General features: G+C 39.4%; 1 protein-coding gene across 6 annotated transcripts in view; it reads left to right on the top strand.

Moving 5' to 3' along the window:
- NDUFS1 (NADH:ubiquinone oxidoreductase core subunit S1) overlaps nucleotides 1–11,354 on the top strand; it is a 34,802-nt gene extending 23,448 nt beyond the window's left edge. For all 6 annotated transcript variants that reach the window (XM_025405521.1, XM_025405523.1, XM_025405526.1 and 3 more), the window contains 6 exons: nucleotides 1,273–1,433; nucleotides 4,295–4,449; nucleotides 6,553–6,728; nucleotides 7,665–7,799; nucleotides 7,898–7,970; nucleotides 10,201–11,354. In XM_025405521.1, coding sequence (XP_025261306.1) covers nucleotides 1,273–1,433; nucleotides 4,295–4,449; nucleotides 6,553–6,728; nucleotides 7,665–7,799; nucleotides 7,898–7,970; nucleotides 10,201–10,292 — 792 coding nt within the window. In that variant the 3' untranslated portion in view covers nucleotides 10,293–11,354. The remainder of the gene's footprint in view (nucleotides 1–1,272; nucleotides 1,434–4,294; nucleotides 4,450–6,552; nucleotides 6,729–7,664; nucleotides 7,800–7,897; nucleotides 7,971–10,200) is intronic.
- Nucleotides 11,355–14,894: the final 3,540 nt, after the last annotated feature.

Here is a 14,894-nt window from a genome sequence, read left to right as displayed (position 1 = left end):
GTTGCGATTACAAGCGTGAGCCACTGCACCTGGCCTATTTAGTTTTTTATTGTTTCTGGACTGGTATTTATCTCTATTATTTGTTTCTCTTCCAGTTCTTTCCTGAATTCGGTGATGAAAATCTCCTTACGATATAATATTCTCTATAGTGTTGCTTCTTTGAGTTTTTAAGTGAGAAAGAGTGTGTTATATTTCAGTATCTTTGAGACTATTAAAAACTATTTCTCTCAACTATTCACATTTCCTTGGCAAGTTCCTATTAATGTATTCCTCTTTATAATATCTCAGCATAATTTCCATGCTGATTCTTTGTGGCCAGCTATTTACTGAAGAGTGACACAAAGGATGAGTGGGAAAATGAGATGTGTATTCTATAACTCTACACGTTTTGTTTTGTTTCGTCAACAGTCTCACTCTGTTGCCCAGGCTGGAGCACAATGGCACAATCTTGGCTCACTACAGCCTCCGTCTCCCAGGTTCAAGCAATTATCGTGCCTCAGCCTCCTGAGTAGCTGGGGCTACAGGTACATACCACCGCACCTGGTAAATTTTTTTGTATTTTTAGTAGAGACGGGGTTTCGCCATGTTGGCCAGGCTGGTCTCAAACTCCTGTCCTCAAGTGATCCACCCACCTCAGCCTCCCAAAGTGTTGGGATTACAGGCGTGAACCACCGCACCCAACCTATAACTTTACATCTTATTTGCCATCTTCTGTGAAATCTGTAGTTTCCTTTACTCTTGGGATGCATTCTCCCAGTTTTTGTCGTTCAGAGTTACTGTGGTTTAAAACAAAGGCTTAAAATTGTAGGTATTTAACATTGTGCTCTAGTGATCATTGCTTTCCCTGCCTCCTCCTCCCTGTCTGTGGCATGGTAAGTAGATGGAAGATAGTAGACGTGATATTAAGCATGGTTTTTCCTATTCTTTAATACCATCTGAATCTCTGAAGAGAAGTTCCCCAATTTTTCTGGAACCTGCCCATAGTTATTCTGACCACAGGATAATTTGCTAAGCTTTTTATTTTGAATAATTACTTTTAGAAAACATGTCTTAGCTGATACTCAGGCATTTCACAGTAGCATTGGCAAGATGCTTTGGATTAAACTAAATCTGGTTGTATATGTGTGTCTATATGTTGGGCTAGCAAATTGAAAACCTTCATGTTAGACCTAAGAATTAGGACAACGTATATTGTTGAGGCAAATGTGGTTAGATGTTCAGCTTACTTGTAATATTTTAAAATCAAAGTTTTTTTTTTTTTTTTTTTAATAGGTTCTAAAGGAAGCTAAAAAACCAATGGTGGTTTTAGGCAGTTCTGCACTCCAAAGAAATGATGGAGCAGCAATTCTTGGAGCTGTCTCTAGCATTGCACAAAAGATTCGGATGACTAGTGGTGTTACTGGCGATTGGAAAGTTATGAATATCCTTCATAGGTTTGTTGAGTAATTGCTTTATATACTATAAATTCAAGTAATTTTGTATATATGTATGTGTTCCTGATACACTGTTAAATTTAATTTACAAACAACATTTAGCAACATTATCCCAGTTACACATGTGAAATATAGACCTTTACTCTGTGAGAAGAGCCCAAGATGATAAGAAATATTAAAAATATTTGAAATAGAGTAAGTGTTGAGAAAAAAAGTGAAGTACTTTAAAAATTGTTATATTAGTTATACCTTGGTTCAAAAATGACAACAGGTTCTTTAATTAAATGATAAAAATGTAAGCTAATATGAGAATTCAGCTGAAGGATTTCTCTTTTTTTTCTTTTTAATTATTTGTTTTTTTGTTTTGAGACAGGGTCTCAGTGCAGTGGCGTATTCATAGTCCACTGTAGCCCTGACTTCCTGAGTTCCAGTGATCCTCCCACCCCTGCCTCCCAAGTATTAAATGGCTAAAACTACAGGTGCATGCTGCACACTCAGCTAATTTTTTGTTTTTGTAGAGATGAGGTCTCACTATGTTGCCTAGGTTGATCTCAAACTCCTGGGCTCAGGCGCTCCTTCTGCCTCAGCCTCCCAAACTGCTGGGATTATAAGCGTGAGGCACTGTACCTGGCCTTTATTTCTAACCACATCAATAATGCAGGCTTAATTTAGGTAAGTTGAAAAGAGACAAACGTGCAGAAATGGAGCTGATCCTTATTCTACAATGTGTAGATAATTATTATTGCTATTTTCATTCATTTTCTTCTAGTTTTTCTTTTTACCCTATGTAATATTTTATTTTATTTTTTTGAGACCAGAGTCTCACTCTGTTGCCCAGGCTGAAGTACAGTGGCACGATCTTGGCTCGCTGCAGCCTCCACCTCCCAGGTTCAAGTGATCCGTCTGCCTCAGCCTCCCAAGTAGCTGGGATTATTGGCATGTGCCACCACACCTGGCTAATTTTTTAATTTATTATTATTATTATTATTATTTTTGAGATGGAGTATTGCTCTGTCGCCCAGGCTGGAATGCAATGGCACGATCTTGGCTTACTGCAACCTCCACCTCCCAAGTTCAAGCAATTCTCCTGCCTCAGCCTCCTGAGTATCTGGGACTATAGGCACGTGCCACTATGCCAGGCTAAATTTTGTATTTTTAATAGAGACGGGGTTTCACCATGTTCGCCAGGCTGGTCTCAAACTCCTGACCTCAGGTGATCGCCCCCTCCTTGGCCTCTCAAAGTGCTAGGATTACAGATATGAGCCACTGTGCCTAGCAGCTATGTAATATTTTTTAGTTACATAGGTGAAATTATACTGTGGATACAATTTTGTATCCTGGTTTTAATAGGTTTTCGTTGCCAAATAAGAATTTCCTACTATGGTCAGAAGTTTTTTTCTAGAAATTGTTTGTAAATAAAAAACGATAATAGCTGATTGATATCATGAATATACTATAAAATTTTTTAGCCATTTTCTTCTTTTTAACATGTATGTTGATGGTAGTTTTTTTTTTTTTTTTTTTTTTTTGAGACGGAGTCTCGCGCTGTGTCACCCAGGCTGGAGTGCAGTGGTGCGATCTCGGCTCACTGCAAGCTCCGCCTCCCAGGTTCAGGCCATTCTCCTGCCTCAGCCTCCGAGTAGCTGGGACTACAGGCGCCCGCCACCACGCCCGGCTAGTTTTTTGTATTTTTAGTAGAGACGGGGTTTCACCATGTTAGCCAGGATGGTCTCGATCTCCTGACCTCGTGATCCGCCCGCCTCGGCCTCCCAAAGTGCTGGGATTACAGGCTTGAGCCACTGCGCCCGGCCGATGGTAGTTTTTAACTTCTTAGATAATACAGTGATACACAGATACATTTGCACTTGAAATTATCTTCGTAGGAAATATTTCTAGAAGTAAAACTGTTGGGGCACACAGGATACATTCCTGAGCCTTTCAAAGCATGCTTCCAACTTGTTTTAGGTCTTCAGAATGGCTACTATTTCTAGATAGTTATTTAGCAAGCTATACCAAAACAACAATTTTGCTATTCAAAGTATATTTATTCTAGACCTCTTCTTTAAAAAATTATTTTCTGCTTATAAGAGTAATGTATATCATAGAAAAAATTTCCGTAAGGTTTTGGTTTTCTCATTATGGTTTTCTCTGAATTATAGTTTAATGAGTGGTTTTTCAATTTCTCCCTTTTGATTTTTGAAATCATCTGATTTTTCTCTTATGAATATGTATGGCTTATCATGTTTTATGTCTTACTGTACTGAATAGGAATCAGACTTAAAGCAATTACAGTTGGCATAAAATTTCTAGAATTATTTCATTCAATGCTATGTCATGGAGAGACAGAGTGTCCTAAGAATCTGACATTTCTTTGGTTGCCATTTGCAAAACAGTAAAAGACTGCTGTTTCTGGTTTTGGCATCTATTTTAAATGGGTAAAAGTGGGATTTTTTGGCCAGGTGTGGTGGCTCATGCCTGTAATCCCAGCACTTTGGGAGGCCAAGGTGGGTGGATCACCTGAGGTCAAGAGTTCAAGACCAGCCTGGCCAACATGATGAAACCCCATTCTCTACTGAAAATACAAAAATTAGCTGGGTGTGGTGGCACGTGCCTATAGTCCCAGCAACTTGGGAGTGTGAGGAAGGAGAATCGCTTGAATCCAGGAGGCAGAGGTTACAGTGAGCCAAGATCATGCCACTGCACTCCAGCCTGGGCAACAAAGTGAGACTCTATCTCCGATAAAAAAATAAAATAAAATGGGTTTTTTGACATTGTTGAAAGGAAATTATTCCAAGAATCACATTTAATTTTTTACATTGAAAACACTGCAGTTATGGTAAAATTCCGTAATTGTTTTGCAGGATTGCAAGTCAAGTAGCTGCTTTGGACCTTGGCTATAAACCTGGGGTGGAAGCAATTCGGAAGAACCCTCCCAAGGTGCTGTTTCTCCTGGGAGCAGATGGAGGTTGTATCACACGACAGGATTTGCCAAAGGATTGTTTCATTATTTATCAAGGTAAGTATCACCTGTGACACTGGAAACAAAAGAGGGTAGTACATTGTGTATGTTAGAAACCATTTAGTAATATATTTAGTGAATTGAATGTTTTCCATTTGAGAATTTTGCCTCCCCCTACTCCCCCTTCTTTTTTTTTTAAACAAACCGCAAGTATTATTAGTTACATAATTGATACTGCTTTTAAGAATTATTACCTGCTGGGTGCGGTGGCTCATACCTGTAATCCCAGCACCTTGGGAGGCCAAGGCGGGTGGATCACCTGAAGTCAGGAGTTCAATACCAGCCTGACCAACATGGTAAAACTCTGTCTCTACTAAAAATATAAAAATTAGCCAAGCGTGGTGGCGGGTGCCTATAATCCCAGCTACTCGGGAGGCTGAGACAGGAGAACTGCTTGAACCTGGGAGGCAGAGATTGCAGTCAGCCAAGATCATGCCATTGTACTCCACCCTAGGCAATAAGAGTGAAACGTCCTCTCAAAAAAAAAAAAAAAAGTTAAACCAAAATATATGAACTGAATCCTGTTCCTTGGGTGCTGTGGCTCATGCTGTAATCCCAGCACTTTGCGAGGTTGAGGCAGGAGGATTCGTTGAGCCAAGGAGTTCTAGACCAGTCTGGGCAACATAGGGAGACCCTGTTTCTACAAAAAATTAAAAATTAGCTAGGCATAATGCTGCATGTCTATGATCCCAGCTACTTAGGAGGTTGAAGTGGGATGATCACTTGAGCTCAGCAGGTTGAGGCTGCAGTGAGCCATGATCACGCCACTGTGCTCCAGCCTGGGTGATAGAGCAACAAAAAAAAATAAACAAACTAAAATCCTGTTTTTAGTCCTTTAAGAAATAATCATTGATGACAATTTTGATATACGTACTTCATAACATCTTCATACGCATACACAAATGTGCACAAATTATATTAAACTATGTATTATTCTACAACTTTCTTACATTTGATTCAGATGTTTCTAAAGGTCTTCTTTTCTGAATAAAATAACTTCTTTCTTCTGCTAGTTGTTATTAATGGGTGGTAGTGTTTCCAAATTTTTCTGTAATTTTTTATGCCTTTTTCAGTATTACTGTCATATTCCTGTCTTTGCATCCCCCCCCCCCCCCATTTCAGTCTACTTTACCAGATTTCACAAACTGGTAGATCTGAGCAGTTCTACTTTGCAAGCATTTCTACTTTGTAAGCATCAGTATACTTATTTGCCTATTTTATATGTGTGTATGATATTATACATGTTTGTATTTGCATAAAATAGTCTGAGAAGATTTTTTTTTTCTTTTTAAAAGAATTTTTTTTGAGACAGAGTCTCACTCTGTCACCCAGGCTGGAGTGCAGTGGCGTGATCTCGGCTCACTGCAGCTTCTGCCTCATGGGTTCAAATGATTCTCCTGCCTCAGCCTCTTGAGTAGCTGGGATTACAGGCACACACCACCTCATTGGGCTAATTTTTTTGTATTTTTAGTAGAGATGGAGTTTCACCATGTTGGCCAGGCTGGTCACAAACTCCTAGCCTCAAGTCATCTGCCCGCCTTGGCCTCCCAAAGTGCCGGGATCACAGGCATGAGCCACCACGCCTGGCCCCCCAAATGCTTTAACAATAATTTTCTTTGGGGCTCATGCCTGTAATCCCAGCACTTTGGGAGACTGAGGTGGGCGGATCACGAGGTCAGGAGATCAAGACCATCTTGGTTAACATGGTGAAACCCCATCTCTGCTAAAAATACAAAAAATTAGCTGGGCGTGGTGGCGGGCACCTGTAGTCCCCACTACTCGGGAGGCTGAGGCAGGAGAATGGCGTGAACCCAGGAGGCGGAGCTTGCAGTGTGCTGAGATTGCACCACTGCACTTCAGCTTGGGCCACAGAGCGAGACTTCATCTCAAAATAATAATAATAATTTTATTTGGGAAAGAAGTTGAATTAGGAGTGAGGTGGGCTTTAATTTTTTTTTACTTCAGTACTGCTTTATTTTAGTTTTAAAAACTTTTGTGACTTTACAAAATGGGATTTAAAATGATATATACTGTCTTCATGTACAGCAGAAAATCAGTTTTTAATAAAATTTTGGTTTGCCATTTTCCATCTTTGTACAGGACATCATGGTGATGTTGGGGCTCCCATAGCTGATGTTATTCTCCCAGGAGCTGCTTACACAGAGAAGTCTGCTACATATGTCAACACTGAGGGTAGAGCTCAGCAGACTAAGGTAGCAGTGACACCTCCTGGCTTGGCAAGAGAAGACTGGAAAATTATAAGAGCACTGTCTGAGGTATAATTTCTGAGTCATTTCTTAGTGGTGCTACTAAAGGGATATTTGATATTTTAGCCTGTGAGAATGATTTTCAAAGTCAAGGAAGATGCCTATCTGAAATGCAGAGATGATTTGAATAATTTCTATAGGAAACATGTATTCAGAAACAGGAATTCCAAGGTTACAGTGAGCTCTCATTGCATCGCTGCACTCCAGCCTGAGGGACAGAGTAGGACCCTGTCTCTTAAAAAATAAAGGAATTTGAAATCGGTGCCTTTATTTTATTTTATTTTATTTATTTTTGAGACAGTTTTCCTCTATTGCCCAGGCTGGAGTGCAGTGGCGTGATCTCAGCTTACTGCAACCTCCATCTCCCGGTGTCAAGCAATTCTTCTGCCTCAACTTCCCGAGTAACTGGGATTACAGACATGTACCACCAAGCCCTGCTAATTTTTGTATTTTTAGTAGAGATGGGGTTTCGCCATGTTGGCCAGGCTGGTCTCGAACTCCTGGCCTCAAGCAGTCCTCCCACCTTGGTCTCCCAAAGTGTTGGGATTACAGGTGTGAACCACTGCACCTGGCCTGAAATTGGTGATTTTATTGTTGAAAATTGTTGACTTGTCTTTTGCCTGAAAATAGGTCTGTTCTATATTGATGTAAAAGTAAGCATCCTGACTTTTAAAATAATAATACATCGTAAACTTTGTGTATTGTTAATAACAGGTTAGCAGAAACATTTGGATTTAGCATAGCATTGTCTCTTTAATCATTTCATAGAGTCACTAATTTGTGTTCCCTGTTTAACTGCTTCCTTCATAAATGTATGTCTATTAATGGACACCAATAGGTTTTTCAGTAGTGCTGCATTATTTCACCATAGTTACGGTTATCTATTATTTGACATTTTTAAGTATTAAAGCTTTTTGTTGTTTTTGGGGACCTGACATGTTGTAGATTGCTGGAATAACTCTTCCATATGATACTCTGGATCAAGTAAGGAACAGATTGGAAGAAGTCTCTCCTAATCTTGTTCGATATGATGATATTGAAGGGGCTAATTACTTCCAGCAAGCAAATGAGCTCTCAAAGGTAACAGCTTGCCTATGAGCAGTTTTCATAATGTTGTGTCTACTGGTGTAACAGTACTAGTTTTTCACATTATTGTTGGTCTCTTGTTTTTTGTGCAGCTAGTGAACCAGCAGCTTCTTGCTGACCCACTTGTTCCACCTCAGCTAACTATAAAAGACTTCTACATGACAGGTATGTAATTGTCAACATGACTCTGCCAAATATGAAAGGTAAGGAGTAATCAGATCACCTCATTTGGTGTTATAATTCCAATTTGTGATTGATAGTGTTTGCAATTCTTAATCTTTGAAGGTTTTTAAACATTGGAACTAACGTAAGCATGTTTTCTGATTCTACTCTAGTTTTTTTGTTTCTGAAATGTAAGCAAAGTTTGAAAATCCAAACAATTAATAGATTTTAAATATAAAATTTTGCTGTTGTAAGGAAAGTCACTGTGTAGCAATTTAGGGTGAATTTTCCAAAGTGGCACATACCTGAAGGTTTTTCGGAGAATTATAGGTGGAAGAATCAAAACATTTAAATGTGAAACATGTTAAACACTGCTCCTGATGTAAAGTGTTAGGAATGTTTTTAAGGAACGCAGACAAACTGAAACTTGTTTATTGCAGATTCTTAGAACAGTTGATATAGCATCTAGGCTATGAGGTATTTAATAGTTGATAGATTATTTTAACTAATTTTCTAAAAGCACATAGAACTCTTTTAATGTTTTTATATAGTTTGTATCTAAGATTTTTTTAATAGATATTTTAGTTAGATGATAAAGATTACCTTCATTGTAAAATAATAGCTATGCTCAAAAGCACAACAAAAAATCACTTCTATAATACTTATCTGCAAACTTATGAACACAAAGAAGGAAACAACAGACACTGTAGTCAACATGAGGATGGAGAGTGGGAGGAGGGAGAGGTGCAGAAAAGATAAGTCTTGGGTACTGGGCGTAATTCCTCGGTGATGAAATATTCTGTACAACAAATCCCCGTGACATGAGTTTACCTGTGTAAAAAACCTTCATATGTACCCCTGAACCTAAAAGCTTAAAAAAAAAAAAAAAAAAAAAAATCACTACGTTCCCACTATCAAGAAATAACTATAATTTTTTTAACATTTTAGTCACTCTTCCTCCAGGGACATACATATACATTATATACATATAATAGTATATTAATAATTATATATTGTTATTTATATGTAATTATTACTATATACGTGTACATGTGTATGTGTATGTATAATTTTTGAGATGACATTTTATTCTGTCACCCAGGCTGGAGAGCAGTGGCGCAATCTTGGCTCACTGCAACCGTTGCCTCCTGGGCTGAAGCGATCCTCCCACCTCAGCCTCCTGAGTAGCTAGGACTGTAGGCGCATACCACCACATCCAGCTACTTTTTGTATTTTTTGTAGAGACAGGGTTTCGCCATGTTACCCAGGCAGATCTCAAACTCCTGGACTCAAGCAGTCCACCCACCTCAGCCTCCCAAAGTGCTGGGACAACAGGCGTGAGCCACCACCCCTGGCCTATATATTTTTTATTTAAACAAAAAGTGAGATTAGGCCAGGTGCAGTGGCTCATGCCTGTAATTCCAGCATTTTGGGAGGCTGAGGGGGGCAGATGGCTTGAATCCAGGAGTTTCAGACCAGGCTGGAAGTGAGATTATTCACTTGGGGGTTCGGGTTGATAGCTTCATTAAAATATAATTCACATACCCTAAAATTTACTCATGAAGTGCACAATTCAATGTATTTTAGTACCTATGCTGTTTTGTAACCTTTTTTCAATTATAGTATTGTACATATTTTTCCTATATTTTATTTATTTATTTTTTATTTTTTTGAGACAGAATCTTGCTGTGTCACCCAGGCTGGAGTGCAGTGGTGCGATCTCGGCTCACTGCAAGCTCCGCCTCCCGAGTTCACGCCATTCTCATGCCTCAGCCTCCCGAGTAGCTGGGACTATAGGCGCCCGCCACCACGCCCGGCAAATTTTTTGTTTTTAGTAGAGATGGGATTTCACCATATTAGCCAGGATGGTCTCGATCTCCTTACCTCGTGATCTGCCCGCCTCGGCCTCCCAAAGTGCTGGGATTACAGGCCTGAGCCACCATGCCCGGCCCTTCCTATGTTTTTAATACTTTTTAATAATTTTTTAATGGCTGCATACTGGTGCACTGTCTAGCTGTTCTATAGTTATTTGATTGTTTCCAGGGATAGTTATTGAAAGCATTTGGCCAGTAAGGGGTTTATCGTTGGAATCTGTTGGTTACATATAATTATATATACTTGCATAGGGCCTTATAATCATTTTTTCCTCCTGAATATGTGCAGCATTAAAGTTTTAGTATGTGCCTTTTAAAAAGTTGTATTATTGAAATGGCATTTTATTAATATCTTTCAGATTCAATTAGCAGAGCCTCACAGACAATGGCCAAATGTGTCAAAGCTGTCACAGAGGGTGCCCAGGCAGTAGAGGAACCATCCATATGCTGAAGTATCTACTAGGATCCCAGTTTTGCCGCAGATAATTGATGAACAACTATAGTGCAGTGATCCTTTACAGGTTTATTTCTTTGTAAAAAAAAAAAAATCTGAATCATGTAATATTTAAGGTTATACTATGCCTATTTGAAAATGATATTAGTTATCAACTTTGCAGTTTGAAAAACATGTATTGTGTGTAAAGGTTAAATAATAAAACTTTATGCAGATGCTCTTAAAAGCATTGATAACCTTTGTGATGCATATAAAGAAATCCTTAAAGTATGAGTTGTTGACTTATCTTCGTAAATAATTAAAATGGATGAAATGAAAAGAGTTCCAGTTAAAACCCACTTTTTTCTAGTGCTTAAGAAAAGATTTAAGCACTTTGTCAAGCTGTGTAAATAGGAAAAATATATAATCATGCTCAGACATGTATCTGGGATAATTTAATAATAATCATAGTAACAATGGCTAATGATAATTTAGCTTTATGATGTTTGCTGAGCACTCTGGTTTTACACGTATTATCTTCTTTTGTTCTTGCTACAGCCCTGTGAGATAGTAATATTATCTCATTTTTCTGATGAAGACTGAAGCCTGGGTATATTAAATAGCTTGCCCAAGGCCAAGCAGCAAAAGTCACTGACTGAAACCTACTTCTTATTTACTCCAAAGTCTGTTGTTCTTAACTGCAGCGTATTATTTCCTCTCATTAATATTGATTCTATAGGTTGTTACTTCTAAAAATTAGTATTGAGTTTAATGGTGAACACATTTTTCTATTTTCTCTTGAATCTGCTTCTGTAATGTTATGGTGATTTATGTGGCTTTTTTTTTTTTTGTATAAGTTATACATGTATGCATGTATACTTATGAGATCTCCTTTGGAATGAGGGAGGTCTCAAGAGACATAATTTAGATTCTCATTGATGTTCTGTTTTCATTATCCTAACACCATCTGTAGTGTTAAATCAACTAAATTATTTCAGTAATAGGAGACAAAACAACCAGCTTTCATAAGTTTTAATTGTCAAAACGAAAAGGAATCAGAATAAGGATCACTGAGAATTTTTTTTTTTAAAGGAAGTAAAAATTTTACAATTAGATAATTAAAGGTAGATTTTTTTTTTTTTAATCTAAGGCTGGGTGTGGTGGGCTCACGCCTGTAATCCCAACACTTTGGGGGACCGAGGTGGGTGGATTGCTTGAGCCCAGGAGTTGGAGACCAGTCTGGGCAACATGGTAAAACCCATCTCTAGAAAAATTACAAAAATTAGCTGGGTATGGTGGTGTACACCTATAGTCTCAGCTACTTGGAAGGCTGAGGTGGGAGGATCACCTGACCCAGGAGGTTGAGGCTACAGTGAGCCGTGATTGTGCTGCTGCATTCCAGCCTGGGCAACACAGCAAGATTTTGTCTCCAACAAACAAAAGTATGTTCACAATTTTTTGTTTTGTAATCCTTATTCTTTTCTGCTTTCATTAAAGACTCAGCCCAAATATAGGATGCCCTTTTCCCTTTGTTTTCTTTTTGAGATGGAGTCTTACTCTGTCACCCAAGGCTGGAATGCAGTGGCATGATCTTGGCTCACTGCAATCACCACCTCCCTGATTCAAGCGATTCTCCTGCCTCAGCCTCCCCGGTAGCTGGGATTACAAGCACCTGCCACCACACCCGGCTAATTTTTGTATTTTTAGTAGAGACGGGGTTTCACCATGTTGGCCAGGCTGGTCTTGAACTCCTGACCTCAGGTGATTTACCCACCTCGGCTTCTCAAAGTGCTAGGATTACAGGCGTGAGCGCCCAGTCTAGGATGTCGTTTTTCTGATACAACAAAGGATAAGGTTTTAGAATAATAGTATGTCACAATATCTTTAAAAACAGAAGGTCCAGTGGCTCACACCTGTAAGCCCAGCATTTTGGGGGTTCAAGGCAGGAGGATCAGTTGAGGCCAGGAGTTCAAGACCAGACTGGACTGCATAGCAAGATCCTATTTCTAAAAAAAAATGTAAAACTTAAAATTGCACAAAATGTGTCACCTGTACCAGCTTTTAGAACTGTTTATCTTTTCCTCCTTAGTGATACATTATGAAGTTGTGTGCTTTGCCTAAAATGTCCAGTTGCCTGAAGTTGTATAAATTCTTGCCAAAAGTGTTTGCACTTAATACAAACTTCCCATCTCTTACCTCTTAGCACTGTGCTTATCTTGAGGGGACATAGTCCCAGTTTTGTATTTTACATAATACTCTTAGTGAGTATGTGTAGACTTCATATGGTTGTGGGTAAGAGAATACTGCATTGAGATAGAAAAGATGATATATGGCTAAGTTGATCCAGGATTCTTCGGCTACCTGCTAGGCAGCTTGCGGTGAACAATCATAATCTCTAAAAAATACCTGGTCTGGGCTGGGCTTAGTGGCTCACACCTGTAATCCCAGCACTTTGGGAGGCTGAGGTGGGCAGATCACTTGAGGTCAGGAGTTTGAGACCAGCCTGGCCAACATGGTGAAACCCTGTCTCTACTAAAAATACAAAAATTAGCTAGGCATGGTGGCACATGGCTGTAATCCCAGCTACTGGGGAAGCCGAAGCAGGAAAATCACTTGAACCGAGAGTCGAGACAGAGGTCGTGGTAAGCTGAGATCACACCATTGCACTCCAGCCTGGGTGAAGAAGCAAGCCTATATCTCAAAAATAAATAGAAAATACCTTGTCTGTGATAAGTAGTGCTCTGTCTGTCTCATGGGCACATATTAGTGTCATAATGCCAAATACTAAGGTTATTATAAGCATAAACATTGAAGATAATTGCTAGAGAAAAACAGACTGAAAAAGAGTCCTCAGATAAAAGAAAAATACATGTAGATGAGAGTAACCTGTCTGGTGAATCATGATATTCTAAGCAATGAAGGAATCACCAATGAGAAAATCTACAAAGGCTCAAGATCAAGTCTCTTTAGGTGAATGAGGCAATCTAGAAAGACCTTGGAATAATAATACCATTTCCTGAGGACCTTCTAAATAAATGCTATTAAAGCTTTAAGTACATTATGGCTCTTCACAAAATCTCTGCTAATGGTAGGTATTAATTGAGACTTAAGAAATATCAAATAACTTATTTACGGTTACACAGATACTAATGGCAAAAGTGTTTAATTAGAAGTACTTTTAATATCCTAGGTTGACTCAAATGAAAACATTTTTGACAGCAATATAAGGTGAATAGCTGAGCATAATGGCACAAGCTATAGCCCCAGCTACTTGGGAGGCTGAGGCACAAGGATTCCTTGAGCAAATGAGTTTGAGTCCGGCATGGGCAACTGTATTCCTGCAGTTTGCTTGTATTCCTCTCCTCAAAGTGCTTTTTCCTTCTCTGCTACATGACTAGCCTGTGAATTTTCTCAACTTTTATGTTCTGCTTCCGTTTTAAATATAAGTTCCAACTTTAAGTTATTTCTTTGCTTCCATATCTGATTGTAGGCTGCTAGCATCAGCCAGGCCACATCTTAAACACTTTGCTGCTTAGAAATTTCTTCTGCCAGATACCCTAAGTCATCACTCTTAAGTTCAAACTTACACAGATTCCTAGGGCCTGGACACAATGCACCCAAGTTATTTGCTAAAGCATGACATGGGTGTACCTTTGTTCCTGTTCCCAATAACTTCCTCATTTCCATCTGAGACCTCATCACCCTGGACTTCACTATATGTCTATCAGCATTTTGGTCACAACCACTGAACAAGTCTCTAAGTTCCAAACTTTCCCTCATCTTCCTGTCTTCTGAGCCCTCCAGATTCTTCCAACCTCTGCCCAGTTCCAAAGCTGCTTCTACATTTTCCAGTATGTATAGCAGTGCCCCGCCGTCACTACTAATCTGTTTTAGTCTGTTTGCGTTACTATAAAGGAATATCTGAGACTAGGTAATTCATAAAGAAGAGAGATTTAATTGGCTTACCGTTCTGCAGGCTGTACACAAAGCATGGCACCAGCAGCTGCTTCTGATGAGGGCCTCAGGAAGCTTACAATTGTGGCAGAAGGCAAAATGGGAGCAAGCATGTAACATGGTGAGAGAAGCAGCAGGAGAGAGAAGGAGGAGGTCCCAGACTCTAAACAAGTAGATTTCACGTGAACTAAGAACTCACTCATCACCAAGGTGATGGTGCCAAGCCATTCATGAAGGATTTGCTCCATGGTTCAATACCTCCCACTAGGCCCTACCTCCAACATTGGGGATTACATTTCAACGTGAGATTTGGAAGTGACAGACATCCAAACCATATCAGTAACATAGCAAGACCCCCATCTCTTAAAAGAATATCTTCAACTCCATGTGGAAAGCCTCCTTCCTCAAATTTGTAGTAAATTGTATTATAATGAATACATTAATTAAAAATATACTTGGCCTGGCACAGTGGCTCAAGCCTGTAATCCCAGCACTTTGGGAGGCCAAGGCGGGCGGATCACCTGAGGTCAGGAGTTTGAGACCAGCGTGCCCAACATGATGAAACCCTGTCTCTACTAAAAATACAAAATTAGCCAGGTGTGGTGGCGGGTGCCTATAATCTCAGCTACTCACTTGGGAGGCTGAGGCAGGAGAATCAGTTAAATC

Source organism: Theropithecus gelada, chromosome 12 (genome assembly GCF_003255815.1).
Source record: "Theropithecus gelada isolate Dixy chromosome 12, Tgel_1.0, whole genome shotgun sequence".
Taxonomy (NCBI): domain Eukaryota; kingdom Metazoa; phylum Chordata; class Mammalia; order Primates; family Cercopithecidae; genus Theropithecus; species Theropithecus gelada.
This window is presented reverse-complemented; position numbering and strand designations above follow the sequence as displayed.